The sequence below is a fragment of the Ovis aries genome, chromosome 1, assembly GCF_016772045.2.
Source record: "Ovis aries strain OAR_USU_Benz2616 breed Rambouillet chromosome 1, ARS-UI_Ramb_v3.0, whole genome shotgun sequence".
NCBI classification, from domain to species: Eukaryota; Metazoa; Chordata; class Mammalia; order Artiodactyla; family Bovidae; genus Ovis; species Ovis aries.
The window spans coordinates 92,143,639-92,157,929 of NC_056054.1; the positions used below are offsets into that span (position 1 = coordinate 92,143,639).

The 14,291-nt window shown below is 38.3% G+C and overlaps 1 protein-coding gene across 1 annotated transcript; it reads right to left on the bottom strand.

Moving 5' to 3' along the window:
* Positions 1–875: 875 nt before the first annotated feature.
* Positions 876–13,208, bottom strand: SIKE1 (suppressor of IKBKE 1). The gene is made up of 5 exons (XM_004002365.5): positions 12,970–13,208; positions 12,629–12,734; positions 11,410–11,552; positions 9,956–10,069; positions 876–8,378 (listed from the first exon to the last, which is right to left on the bottom strand). Exons 1-5 carry the CDS (start codon positions 13,126–13,128, stop codon positions 8,277–8,279), a joined length of 624 nt encoding a protein of 207 aa, XP_004002414.2. The 5' UTR covers positions 13,129–13,208; the 3' UTR covers positions 876–8,276.
* Between the last annotated feature and the right edge of the window lie 1,083 nt (positions 13,209–14,291).

Sequence of the window (14,291 nt, forward strand, 5' to 3'; positions counted from 1 at the left end):
GGGTCTAGAATTGGAAGACAATGAAAGTCAGAGATGATCTTCTGTTGGCCTTGAAGGCCTCTGAGTTCTACACCTGCAAGGAAATGAATTTTGCCAACAACCATTTAAGTATGGGAGAGGGACCAGAACCTTAGATGAGATGCTAGCCTTGGATGATACCTTGATTTCAATCTGGTGAGATTCTGAGAAAACCCAGTTGAGCCCTGTGTGGACTTCTGACTTACAGAACTGTAGGATAATAAATAGCTGTTGCTTTAAACTGCTAAACTTGTGGTGATTTGTTATATAGCAACAGAAAAATAAGACAACCATACTCCTAAATTCTTATGCACTCTTGATTTTACAAGTGTTAATGAAAAGTTCACAGAAAACAGCTAACCCTCCACTCCTTTTCCAAATAGCTCTTAGTCTGTTGACTGAACTATCAAGTGCTTGCCTTTGTCCAGTCATGCCGCCAGAAATGCAAATCAATTTTCCTTATGCTTAGAATCAACTAGACCACAACCCCTACATGTATAAGACATATCCCAATTTCAGAGACATTAAAGTATGAAATATAAATAAATCTTAGGATCAGTAACATAAAAAAACATATTTCTAGGAGGCTAGACAAAATGTGAACTGTAGTTCATCAAAGCTCTGAAGGTTCCACCTCCTCTTTAGCATTCTTGAAGAGCGACAGAAAAAAAGCATCATCTGTTTTCCACTATGCATGTTAGTGAATAATACTCCTTAATTCACCTTGAAAGTTGACATGTGACAACTTCAAGTGAAATAATTACAGAATATGAAATACATTTGCTTATAGTGAAATGTGTATAACATCAGTAAGGTATATGGAGGGAGAATTATAAAGTAGGAGACAGTATCAAGGATTTTTTAAAAAATGTACAATTTTATTATTTTATCTGTATGTATCCCTTCAAAATATACTGTAGTCACATGATTAAATCTTATACATCAATGAAAATGAATGACAACTATATACAACACAATGAATCTTAGAAACATAATCAAGAGTGAAAAAAAAAAAATCCCCATAGGCTACTATGCAGTTTGATATCACTTTCATAAAGCTTAAAAAGGAACAAAACTAAAAATGTCACCTCAGGGTGAGATACATGTTTCAGGTCTTTCTACATGTGACAAAACTATTAAAAAGAGGGAGCAGAGGGATAGAGACAGAAGAGGAGCTCAAATAAATAAATGTGACAAATGGGTAATGCTCTGTTTCCTAAACTAGGAGATTAATTATTATGCTTGGTAATTTATATGCATGTCACATCCTTTTGTAAGTAAAAAATTACATTAAAACATTAAGTGTAAAATTATGTATAAAGTGCACAAAATTTATATTCAAAAGGTTGCTTTTTAAACTATGCTTATTTATCAGTTAGGGTTCCATACTTAATTATAGTCAATTCAGGTTAATTTTAACAGTGACATTAGTAAAAGGTAATACGTAATCCTCAGGATCTCTGGATACCCTAAAAATAATATTTAGAGACTATACAACCTCTATAATCACTTCAGATAATAGCTTCAGTGAAGACCCCATCATCTCCACTGTTGGGCAGAGACACTGAAGCTTACACCATGGACTTTGCTGACACTGGATACTGAGTGTTGTCAGTGCAGCTATTTTTTTGTTGCTTTCTGTGGAGCTGGATGTAGAAGCCGGTGATGTTTATCACTGCCTTTACTCAAACAATTCTGCATAGCTCTCCCTCTTTCTATCACGAACTTTTAAGGCAGAGCTGTCTTCCCTGGCTGCAAAGAGGCTGGGAAAACAAGTATCTGACACTTTAAAATTTGTCAAGAGGGAGTAAGGTGCTGCCTCATTAGGTGATAGGTTCCCTAACTATAGTGCGAGTTAGGATAATGGGCAGCCAGAAGAGAGATGACAGGTATCTTCTGCAGCCCATTCCTTGGCCATTCAACACAATGGTTAAAAACTATTCAGTGTAAAGACTGTCGTTAGCTGCTGTCTAATATTCTTTCCTAACAGAATACTGATTTTATCTGGGGCAGCTATGTACCCAGCCTCCTTTGCTGTTAGAAGTTAACAATTTAACAGGTCAGGCAAATAAGACAAAGGAAACTCTGTCTGGTATTTCTGGGAAAGCTTTGCTTTTCCTCATAAAAGAGAATAGGTATAGCTGGCATAGGCTATTTCCCCCCTCCTTTTTTTTTTTTCCTGCTTTCAAACATGGACATGACTTCTGGCACAGCAGCAACCTTTCTGCAACATGAAAATAGTATGAAAGATGAAAAACATGCTAATGAGGCAGATTTGAAAGACAAAACCACACCATTTCCTGTATGTAGTCAGTATTGCTAAGCACTGATTAAACACTGTTCCTTTCAGTTGCATGCACACACTGGAAAACAGATGACAATTAGGTCTCATTACTGAAAGTGAAAGTGAAGTTGCTCAGTCATGTCTGACTCTTTGCGACCCCATGGACTATAGCCCACCAGGCTCCTCCATCCATGGAATTTTCCAGGCAAGGGTAATGCAATGGGTTGCTATTTCCTTCTCCAGGTTTCAATTATTAAATTCATGATATTTTCTAGTATGTGGGCTGTGGTGTTTCTTTTGCACTATTAATAAGAGTAGATTTTGCTTATCAAGAACCACTTGAATTCTGAACAGTATTTGGCATTTAAAGGAATCTTAATGATTAAGAATGTTTCAAGTCTGCATTTGAATCTTGGATTCTGTTTGAATAACCTCCTTGTGTACCTGCCTATCTATAAAATGAAGTACAACTGGAAATGGAGATTTTACAATAACTAGAAAGGACCCAGCTTTCTAGTTCTCCTACTTATTTTTGTCTCTCAGTTAAGTTCAGTCGCTCAGTTGTGTCGGACTCTTTGCGACCCCATGGACTGCAGCACGACAGGCCTCCCTGTCCATCAACAACTCCTGGAGTTTACTCAAACTCATGTCCATTGAGTCAGTGATGCCATCCAACAATCTCATCCTCTGTCATCCCCTTCTCCTCCTGCCTTCAATCTTTCCCAACTGCTGCTGCTAAGTCGCTTCAGTCGTGTTCGACTCTGTGCAACCCCACAGAAGGCAGTCCACCAGGCTCCACCATCCCTGGGATTCTTCAGGCAAGAACACTGGAGTGGGTTGCCGTTTCCTTCTCCAATGCATGAAAGTGAAAAGTGAAAGTGGAGTCCCTCAGTAAGTGTCCGACTCTTTGTGACCCCATGGACTTCAGCCTACCAGGCTCCTCCGTCCATGGGATTTTCCAGGCAAGAGTACTGGAGTGGGTTGCCATTGCCTTCTCCGTCTTTCCCAGCATCCAGGATTTTCCAATGACTCAGTTCTTTGCATCAGTTGGCCAAAGTATTGGAGTTTCAGCTTCAGTATCAGTCCTTCCAATGAACACCCAGGACTGATTTCCTTTAGGATGGACTGGTTTGATCCCCTTGCAGTCCAAGGGACTCTCAAGAGTCTTCTCCAGCACCACAGTTCAAAAGCATCAATTCTTCAGCATTCAGCTTTGTTTATAGTCCATCTCTCATATCCATATATGACTACTGGAAAAACCATAGCTTTGACTAGATGGACCTTTGTTGGTAAAGTAATGTCTCTGCTTTTCAATATGATATCTAGGTTGGTCATAACTTTCCTTCAAAGGAGTAAGCGTCTTTTAATTTCATGGCTGCAGTCACCATCTGCAGTGATTTTGGAGCCCCCCAAAATATAGTCTGTCACTGTTTCCCCATCTATTTGCCATGAAGTGATGGGACCAGATGCCATGATCTTAGTTTTCTGAATGTTGAGTTTTAAGCCAACTTTTTCCACTCTCCTCTTTCACTTTCATCAAGAGGCTCTTTAGTTCTTCTTCACTTTCTGTCATAAGGGTGGTGTCATCTGCATATCTGAGGTTATTGATATTTCTCCCGGCAATCTTGATTCCAGCTTGTGCTTCTTCCAGCCCAGCGTTTCTCATGTTAACTCTGCATATAAGTTAAATAAGCAGGGTGACAATATACAGTCTTGATGTATACAGTCCTTCCCTATTTGGAACCAGTCTGTTGTTCCATGTCCAGTTCTAACTGTTGTTTCCTGACCTGCATACAGGTTTCTCAAGAGGCAGGTCAGGTGGTCTGGTATTTCCATCTTTTGAAGAATTTTCCACAGTTTGTTGTGATCCACACAATCAAAGGCTTTGGCATGGTCAATAAAGCCAAAGTAGATGTTTTTCTGGAACTTTCTTGCTTTTTCAATGATCCAACAGATGTTGGCAATTTGATCTCTGGTTCCTCTGCCTTTTCTAAATCCAGCTTGAACATCTGAAAGTTCACGGTTCATGTACTGTTGAAGCCAGGCTTGGAGAATTTTAACCATTACTTTGCTAGCGTGTGAGATGCGTGCATTTGTGCAGTAGTTTGAACATTCTTTGGCATTGCTTTTCTTTGGGATTGGAATGAAAACGGACCTTTTCCAGTCCTGTGGCCACTGCTGAGTTTTCCAAATTTGCTGGCATATTGAGTGCAGCATTTCACAGCATCATCTTTTAGGATTTGAAACAGCTTCACTGGAATTCCATCACCTCCACCAGCTTTGTTGTAGTGATGCTTCCTAAGGCTCACTTGACTTTGCATTCCGGGATGTTTGGCTCCAGGTAAGTAATCATATCATTGGGATTATCTGGGTCATGAAGATCTTTTTTCTATAGTTCTTCTGTGTATTCTTGCCATCTCTTCTTAATATCTTCTGCTTCTGTTAGGTCCATATCATTTCTGTCCTTTATTGTGCCCATTTTGCTGAAATGTTCCCTTGGTATCTCTAATTTTCTTGAAGAGATCTCTAGTCTTTCCCATTGGATTGTTTTCCTCCATTTCTCTGCATTGATCACTGAGGAAGGCTTTCTTATCTCTCCTTGCTATTCTTTGGGACTCTGCATTCAAATGGGTGTATCTTTCCTTTACTCTTTTGCTTCTCACTTCTCTTTTTTTCACAGCTATTTGTAAGGCCTCCTAAGACAACTATTTTGCCTTGCTTTTTCTTGGGGATGGTCTTGATCCCCTCCTTCTGTACAATGTCATGAACCTCCATCCATATTTCTTCAGGCACTCTATCAGATCTAATCCCTTGAATCGATTTCTCACTTTCACTGTATAATCATAAGGAATTTGCTTTAGGTCATACCTGAATGGTCTAGTGGTTTTCCCTATTTTCTTCAATTTAAGTCTGAATTTGGCAATAAGGAGTTCATGGTCTGAGCCACAGTTGGCCCCTAGTCTTTTTTTGCTGACTGTAGAGAGCTTCTCCATCTTTGGTGCAAAGAATATAATCAAGCTGATTTCGGTATTGATCATCTGGTGATGTCCATGTGTAGAGTCTTCTCTTGTTTTGCTGGAAGAGGGCATTTGCTATGACCAGTGCGTTCTCTTGGCGAAACTCTATTAGCCTTTGCTCTGCTTCATTCTGTACTCCAAGACCAAATTTGCCTGTTACTCCAGGTATTTCTTGACTTCCTACTTTTGCATTCCAGTCCCCTATAATGGAAAGGACATCTTTTTCAGGTGTTAGTTCTAGAAGGTCTTGTAGGTCTTCGTAGAACCATTCTACTTCAGCTTCTTCAGCATTATTTTGTCTCTACAGGATTCTCAAGTTGTAAATAGCTCCTCTTCTGTACTCAATGCATCCTTTTATTTATCACATTTGCCCCCTCTACCAGATTTTTCTTTGGAAACACTCAATTTTTTTGTCAATTTGTTTGACATTCTCAAACTCATGTCCTTAGAAGTTATCTGGGATGATCATTAAAAGACAAATTCCTAGATTCCATCCCCCAACTTCTATTTTAGGTTAGTGAACCACATTTTGAGGAACACTGAAATAGACTTTCAATGTTTGAATCAAATTATGCATATGATACTAATAAAAGTTCACAGACAGAGGAGCTTGGCGGGCTATAGTAAATGGGGTCACAAAGAGTCAGATATAACTAATGACTAACACACAATAAATGTAGGTATCAATAATACTTAATTTTCAGGATACTTCCAAACTGTTTTAATTTTACATTTTGACTTGTAATCATGTAACTTATGATTTCTAACTATGAGGAGATCTCTAACACCATTTCAGAAATAACTATTTCTGGTTATACTAATTATAATGTGATAATTAGGAAGTATTTATGAAAAGCCCTAATTGACAGTTTTCTATATAAGTGAAAATAAACCTTTGCACTTTCTAATAATTTGACTCATTACTGAGTTATATTAGCTGTTATTCTCAAAATGAGATTTTTATTAGAAAAGGTAAGTTTGTACTAAAATTTGGAAACCAGTCAAGTTCCTTCATCAACTGCAAAGTAAACTTTCATACACAAACCAAAGTCAAGATCATTCTTTCTCCTCTTTAACTACACACTATTTTCATAGTATTAACACCAGCTAGGCTCTATATTATATAGGGTCTTGAGAGGTGTTGAGACTCAAGCTTCAAGTTTTTGATTTGCCAAGGGAAAAGTTAGCATTTAGATTTATCCTGATATCTGAGACGTAAAGAACTCTATAAACATCTCTAAAGGGACATAGAGCAGATAAAGGGACACTATGTTATATTTTAATGGGTCATTTATCATTTTCACCAAAAATTGGCCATGACAGCTAACAAATGGCATTTTTCTGCCTCCTGAATGGAACTGTGGGACACGGTGGCACTTAGGGCATACACTTCAAGGCAAATAAATGATCAGACTAAAAATTTACATACTGTTAGGAAATTAAATAAGAACATCCACACTTTGGGTGGAAATGCTTTTCAAATTGTTTGCAAGACTCTGAATAGAAATTTGACAAATTAAAAAATGACATATACCAATTCGTTATAGCCTACCACTGTAGGCAAAGTCTGTTAGTATTACTGGGATCAGATGCTTTTAGGATATCTTGGATAAATTCTGTTGTTTTAATTGGTGTTAATTCTTTATGGCATTACAAAAGAAAGTTTACACCACTCAAAGCACTAACAAAAATCTTTCTAATGATGTGTCTGTCCCATGCAGTATAATGCTTAGGGTAACTGAGAAATATTGACAGATTTAGCATTCATTATTTCAATTATTTGGTGGCAAACCTAAATTGATAGGATGACATGAGTAATTTATAAATTTGAAATATGAGTAAACTGAGATGGGGGAATGAAATGACAAGTGAGCCTAGCTGATCACTCAGCATTTGACTCTCAACACAGCTTTCAGAAATGAAATAAACTCTCATTAAGTGATAAAACTTTGCTTCCTTGTGAAAAGTGGATCTTAAAAAAAAGCCAACTATTAGTACCAGTGATGAAAGACATCCAAACAAGTGATGGTTCTTAATTACAAATGGTTCTTAATTACAAGTTATATATAAATTAAACTGCAGAATGTAGTACCTTTAACTATGATGTGAATAAACCTATTATATATTCTTCACACTGGATAAACTATCCAAGTTGAAGATTTCCAAGTAGGACAAAACTGAAAAATTGACTAATAATATCAAACAAAATAAATAAAATTTATTTTCAGCATCTGAACTAAGCACATGTATGTGTATACACATACACAGGACAAATTTTTCAACATTCTTTGAACAATATGATGATTATACTATCACTGGACAAAAACAGCTGACTTACTTTCAAGTATATTTTGTGGGGACTAGCAATAGGTTCTCTCAAGAGTAAAGACACCAGGCCATAAGGTGCCAACTCTTAGCACCAGAGAGACTTAAAACTTCATAAAAGGTGAATGATGTTACAAATTAGAGAATCTATATTACAAATTTAGAGAATCTGCCAATCAACTTCTGTGGAGCTGTATTATTTTTCTCAAATGGAAAAAAATCCAGGTTTATGCCAAATAGACTTAAAAAGATAATCTGTGTTTAAGATTTTTTAGAATTGCAATTTATAATCTGATATAAAATAAAACTGCTGGCTTATAACAAAATGCTATAAGTTTCAGAGATATGAAAGAACAAAAATGAACTGAAAACACAGTTTATATAAATCAAGGTCCCAGAAAGGAGAATTAGTCTCTTACAGAAACGAACAGTGAAACTCAGTGTGTATTTTTACTAACACACCTTAAAACTATTTTGTGGACAGCCACTTTCGACTGCAAATTGTAAACTGCCACTTGATACATTTAATCAACATTAAATCAAGTCTGAGGCAAGACACTGAACGCACAATACTCGAATAGCGTTAGTAACTTCCTTCCTTGATAAACAACCTCCATTATTCAGAAGTTGAATTATTTGATGGCTTGGGAAGCAGTGTCCACTGAGCTTTCCTTCCTGACCTGAAGAGACTCACTGCTGATGGACAATAATTCTCGAAGTTCCTTATTTTCAAGCTGGGAAATAAAAAAAGAGTGTATGTTCATTTCAGGTATTCTGTCAAACCATATCAGAACCCATTGTTTGCGGCTTGAAACAGAAAGTATTTTACTTTTAAAAGTTTTAAAGAAACAAAAGAACTGAGAAGTTCCTAAAACTCTTATTTATTCAGCTACAAGACATTTACTGAGTAATTTCCACATGCCACGTGTTAAGACTACACATGAAAAAAACAGGGTCCCGCTCCACTAGAGGAATTCACTGCTTGTCAAAATCTTTATGATTCCCACAAGTTTTACTAGTGTTTCTTCTATCTTTCAAATCCCTAATAATATTTTCATTCTGCTTAACCTTCTCTCCTCGATGTCCTATAGTTTTGGAGAAAGCAAGGAAAGGGGGAAAATAATTACTGGGCACATAGCCAGGTTCCGCATGGGTGTCTTACATATATTATCTCATACAATATGCAGGGGAGGCACTGATGTCTGCATCCATGTTCTCTTTGCGATGAGGACACTGGCTCCCAAAAACCTGCCCATATTCAGAGAACCTGCATGTGGTATTGCTGGTCTCAATCTGATGCCCACATTTTTTCCACTTAAAGTATTAAGTAAGACTTGTCTCACATTTCCTTAGGGCTATTTCCATAACTGAAGTAAATTAGGGATGGCATAGATAAGGTCATTCTGTCATTTTAACTAACTCCTATCCTAACTGGGTCTTTGCCACTCCCCTTGATTTCCAGATACGGCAGTTTGCGCTCTTCATCCTTATTCTCTCTGCAGGAAATTCTGATAAACCACAGCATTCTCAGGTTTCACCAAGACATACCCTGTATCTCTCTCCTCGTATTTACATACCATTTCATACCAAAAAAAATTATTAGTCTTAATGCTACCATTAGACTCTGAGGAGGGACCCTGTCTTTTTCTCTCTGGTAATTTTCAAAGGGCCCAAGGCAGAACTTATAATAATGAACATTCAAATCATCTATTGTAATGTTTCTCCTTAACAACTGTATGGACCCCATAACACTCCAGGCCTTTCTTTGTAAATTATTCCCATTTTAATCAAAACATTACCTTAAAACAGCTTTAAAAAAAAGTCAAGACTTTAAAATAAAAATTGATTAAAAAAAAAAATCAAAACTAAAAGACCTGTAACATAGTCTGCAGTCCCTTGGTTTTGTTTCCCAAAGGCAACCACTTTTAATATTTTTATCTATTTCTTTAGGTGTTTACTTCCATAATTCTAAATAATATGTCTTGTACTGCTATTTCCTGATCATCAAGTTTAAACAGTATCTATTTGAGTTCTTTTTACAGCAAATGAGGGACTTTAGCTCACCTGTAATCTGTCCCTTCCACTCCCTTTACCCTCTCAGTATGATATATCAATTTCTAGCCAATAAGCATTTTCATTGTTTGCTTCTGAATACATTTCCTTTCTTCAAAAGGGTATGGAGGATGTTTTAATTTTAAATCAGACCACAAAGGAAACATCAATACACTGCAGTGATATATAATGATGTCATACCTTTCAGACTCTGAAAACTCCCTAAGACACTGTGAACCTAAAATAGCAATAATCTTACCTCTAATTGCGCTAGTTTTTCCTGAATCTTACAAAATTGGTCATCATCCATTTGAACTGCTTTCCTCATCACTTCTCCCATTTCACAGATTCTGTCAATCTGATTCTCAATTTCCTGTGAAGATATTCAGAATAAAAGAGTGAAAAAGTCATTTTTTAAAGCAGATATGAAGTTCATGAGAACATGCGTATTATGATGTTAAAAATTCATTTAATCTGTGATACAGAGGTTACAGTAATTTCACTACAATCTAAGTCCTCAGAGGTAAAGCCATAATAAACTTATCTTGTGATATTCACAGATAATTCATTTTCAGAAGATTGACTCTAGCCTAATCATCCACTAGATGTTGGACGCTATCTCTAAATGGCTGTTTAATTTAAATGCTTTTATTGGCAGGAAGCTTGCCACATTCCAAGGTACCTTATTCTATCTTTGTACATATCGCTTAGCAAGCTTTTCATATAAGCTAAATTCTGTCTTCTTCAAGGATCAGGTTTTTCTCCTTTGGACCACAGATGAAAGTTATTCACATATTTAAAAGATCCCTGTTCCCTATGACCTTAGTTAGTTAAACTAATTAAAATGCTTTCGATGGAATCTAAGATGAAACTTATCTTCCATAAATTCCACTGTAGCAAATAGTGAGGTGTCAATCTATTAATTTAGGATTAAATAATATAGTACATGCAAACATACAAAGACAACTCTAAAGCACTCTACAAACTTAAGAACAATTACTGCATCTCGCAAAATAAACCATAAGCAACGAGAGTATAGAAACTATGCCTTTTTTTTTTTTTAAACCGTACTTCTCTCTCCTAACAACATAGTATGATGCTATGTTTACTGACCCCCCTGCTATGTGACAAGTACTATGTTAGGGATAAAAGAAATTCACACTCCTTACAAGCAAGGAGCTTACAGTTTAGTGAAACATACCATAATAACAACTCAAGTATTTACTGATTACCTTTAACACTAACAGGCTTCCCTTGTGGCTCAGCTGGTAAAGAATCTGCCTGCAATCCAGGAGACCTGGGTTCAATCCCTAGATTGGGAAGATCCCCTGGAAAAGGGAAAGATTACCCACTCCAGTATTCTGGCCTAGAGAATTCCATGAACTGTATAGTCCATGGGGTCCCAAAGAATCAGACATGACTGAGTGACTTTCATTTTCACTTTAACGCTAACTGACATTGTTCAGTGGAAAAACGTAGTGTTCATTAACATCTTGAAGAGAGATCTTGGTGGAGGGATGAACTTGAGTCTTACTCAGATAAAAGGCCCTTTACCCCCTTTTTTCTACTCATATCTTTACAAAGCTATACTAAAACCTACAGCAAATGTGGTAAACATGAAAGGAAAACAAGTTTACTTCAAAAGCAAGCACATGATCTAAAACAATGTCAAGATTTCAATTCATTTAGAATTTATCCATCAAAGTTTCTTACTGCAGAGTGAGACTGGTGAGCTTTCAGGACTGGTTCAGCATCCGCTGCTTTTTTAGCAACCATTAATTGTAACATCTGTTTTCGGTATTTGCTCATGATGAGTTCCAAAGCATCCTGGTGTTCCTCCAAGGAAACCCATAGCTCTATCAAAAAACAAAATAACTTGGCAGTGATGTCTGAGATACCTCCTAAAGCCAAACTCAAACAGCTGGATTTTATGACATGCGTGAAATACTATGAACCCAAAGATGTAAATTGGTGTTTAAGTCCACAAAACTCAACAGCCATGGTCTATGCAAAAAATATCTTTCCAGGCAGCAGCAGCAAAATCTGGTAGAATCAACATGGGATGTGGCATCAGAAGACATGAGTTTAAGTTCAATTCTGTGAATTACTAGATTACTACTCTTAAATCATGTAACCTCTCTGAGCCTATTTCTTATCTGCCTTGTAATAATAAAAACCTGGCTTGTCTACTTCAAAATGAACATATGAGAATACATATATGCATTGCATGATATATGTGAAAGCCTTCTATAAATTTATATACAAATAACTATTCATACTACTATCATTAACAATATATTCACCAAGCCCAAGAATATACACCTGAGGATTAAATTAAGCTCTTCCACCTTGCATAAGAACATAAAAATCCCTTCAATCTTAGCTTTAATGTTTATTTCAATATTTAAACATTAAATCTTAAACCCTTGAGGATATTAACTCTTCCGTTATGCAACCCTCCATCTCCAGACACCTAACAAGCCATGCAATAATAATTCAACTCTACTAAGCACCTGTTGGATAAGCTGTGTTTAAATACAAAATCAGTCAGATGACCTTTAAAAGAGTAATGTAATAAACTTTACTGCTACTGGGTCATCACAGGCTATGGCAAAGTGAAAAGTGAAGTCGCTCAGTTGTGTCCGACTCTTTGCGATCCCATGGACTGTAACCTATCAGGCTCCTCTGTCCATGGGATTTTCCAGGCAAGGGTGCTAGAGTGGATTGCCCACTCCATTATTCTTGCCTGGAGAATCCCATGGATAGAGGAGCCTGGCAGGCTACAGTCCATGGGGTCGCAAGAGTCGGACACGACTTAGCGACTAAATCACCACCACAGCATGTGCACTTTTGTGACTTGCCATTTTTGCAAGAACTTTTGAAATATTACTGGATATGAGAAAATCATTACACACAAAAAGGCCTGACTAACCTCTGTTTTCCTGCTGCAAGTCTCTAATCTGTGTATTCTCTTGGGACAGCAGAATGTGAGGTTTGTATTTGGACATGTCCTTTATATCGGATGCGTCCTCTTGATACTGGACAAACAAGAGACAAACTAATCGCGCTGTAAACAGAACAGCCGCAGATGCAACTGAAGAGGTAGGAGGCAGAACTCCAGGACAGCACTGGCAGCCCCGACCCCACAGTAAAGGTCTCACAGCCACCCTCTGGGCCCAGGAAAAAACTCCAAGCCGAGTTTCCACTTTACCTCATCCTCCGCCCCTCAAGTGCCCAGAACCCGAGGGCACGGGCCCATACCCTCTGCCTGACCTGGTCCGGAAGCGCTGTCCCCGCCTCCCGCATAGCGGCTACCCGCCGGTGCAGAGCCGCTGACTGATCCACCAGTGACTCGGCGGCCGCATCGTGCTCCCTCAGCCTCTCCAGTAGAGTCTTAGCGTCTGTCAGAATCTTCTCGATGGTGCAGCTCATAGCGACCCCAGGACCGCAGTCAGAACACCGCTCACCGGTGCCAAGGACTCAGCGCGTCCCTGAGCAAGTCTCAGCGTTACAGACGTCACTTCCGGGTACGTTTAAAGGAGCCTCGGCGGTAGCTGCGATATGCGCTTGCGCAGTGGCAGCCTCCGTGGCTGGTGACCGTCTTTAACCTGTGGCTTCCTCGCATCCTCGCCCTGTGCAAGGGCCCCAGAGGACTGCCCTTGCCACGCCTTTGGTTTCCTGTTTCCACTGCCTGGTGGTCAAGTTGTGTTAAGCCTGGGCTAGTCTTGAGTTTCTCCTGTTCCTACTGGTTTTGATTGATGTGGATTATTCTTATCACCGTTAAAAATTTTTTTTCCTCTAATGTGGTAAACACGCTTTAAATTTATCATCTTAACCAATAGTATTAAGTACGTTTAAGTTGTTGTGCAGTCATTACTATCATTCATCTGCAGAATTCTTTTCATTTTGCAAAACTGAAGACTTGAGAGTCTCTTGGACTGCAAGATCAAATCAGTCAATCCTAAAGGAAATCAGCCCTGACTATTCATTGGAATGACTGATGATGAAGCTCAAGCTCAAGTGCTTTGGCCACCTGATGCTAAGAACCGATTCACTGAAAAAGACTCTGATGCTCAGAAAGGTTGAGGGTGGGAGGAGAAGGGGGTGACAGAGGATAACATGGTTGGATAGCTTCACTGATTCAATGAACATGAATTTGAGCAAACTCTGGGAGATGGTGAAGGACTGGAAAGCCTGGTGTGCTGCAGTCTGTGGGGTTGCAAAGAGTGGAAAGCTACTTAGCAACTAAACACAACAGCATTAGACTTCAACTCCTTATTCTGCCTTCCTCCCAGCCCTTGGCAACCCCTCCTCTACTTTCTGTCTCTACGAATTTAACTACATTAGATACCTCATACAAGTGGAATCATAGAAATCATAATTGTCATTTTTGTGAATGGCTTATTTCACTTGGCATAATGTCCTCAAGGTTCATCCATGCAAGCAGAAATTCCTTTCTTGTTAAGACTGACTAATATTCATATATGTGTGTGTGCATATGTACAGGCTTCCGTGGTGTCTCAGTGGTAAAGAATCTGCCTGCCATTGCAGGAGACTTCATGTTCTATTCCTGGGTCAGGAAGATCCCATGGAGG

Coding starts and splice junctions, on each gene's coding strand:
- SIKE1 (XM_004002365.5), bottom strand. CDS start 13,128: ATGAGCTGCACCATCGAGAAGATTCTGACAGACGCTAAGACTCTACTG. Junction 12,735..12,969: donor GGACAGCGCTTCCGGACCAG/GTCAGGCAGAGG, acceptor TTGTTTGTCCAG/TATCAAGAGGACGCATCCGA. Junction 10,070..11,409: donor CTCACCAGTCTCACTCTGCA/GTAAGAAACTTT, acceptor ATATCTTCACAG/GAAATTGAGAATCAGATTGA.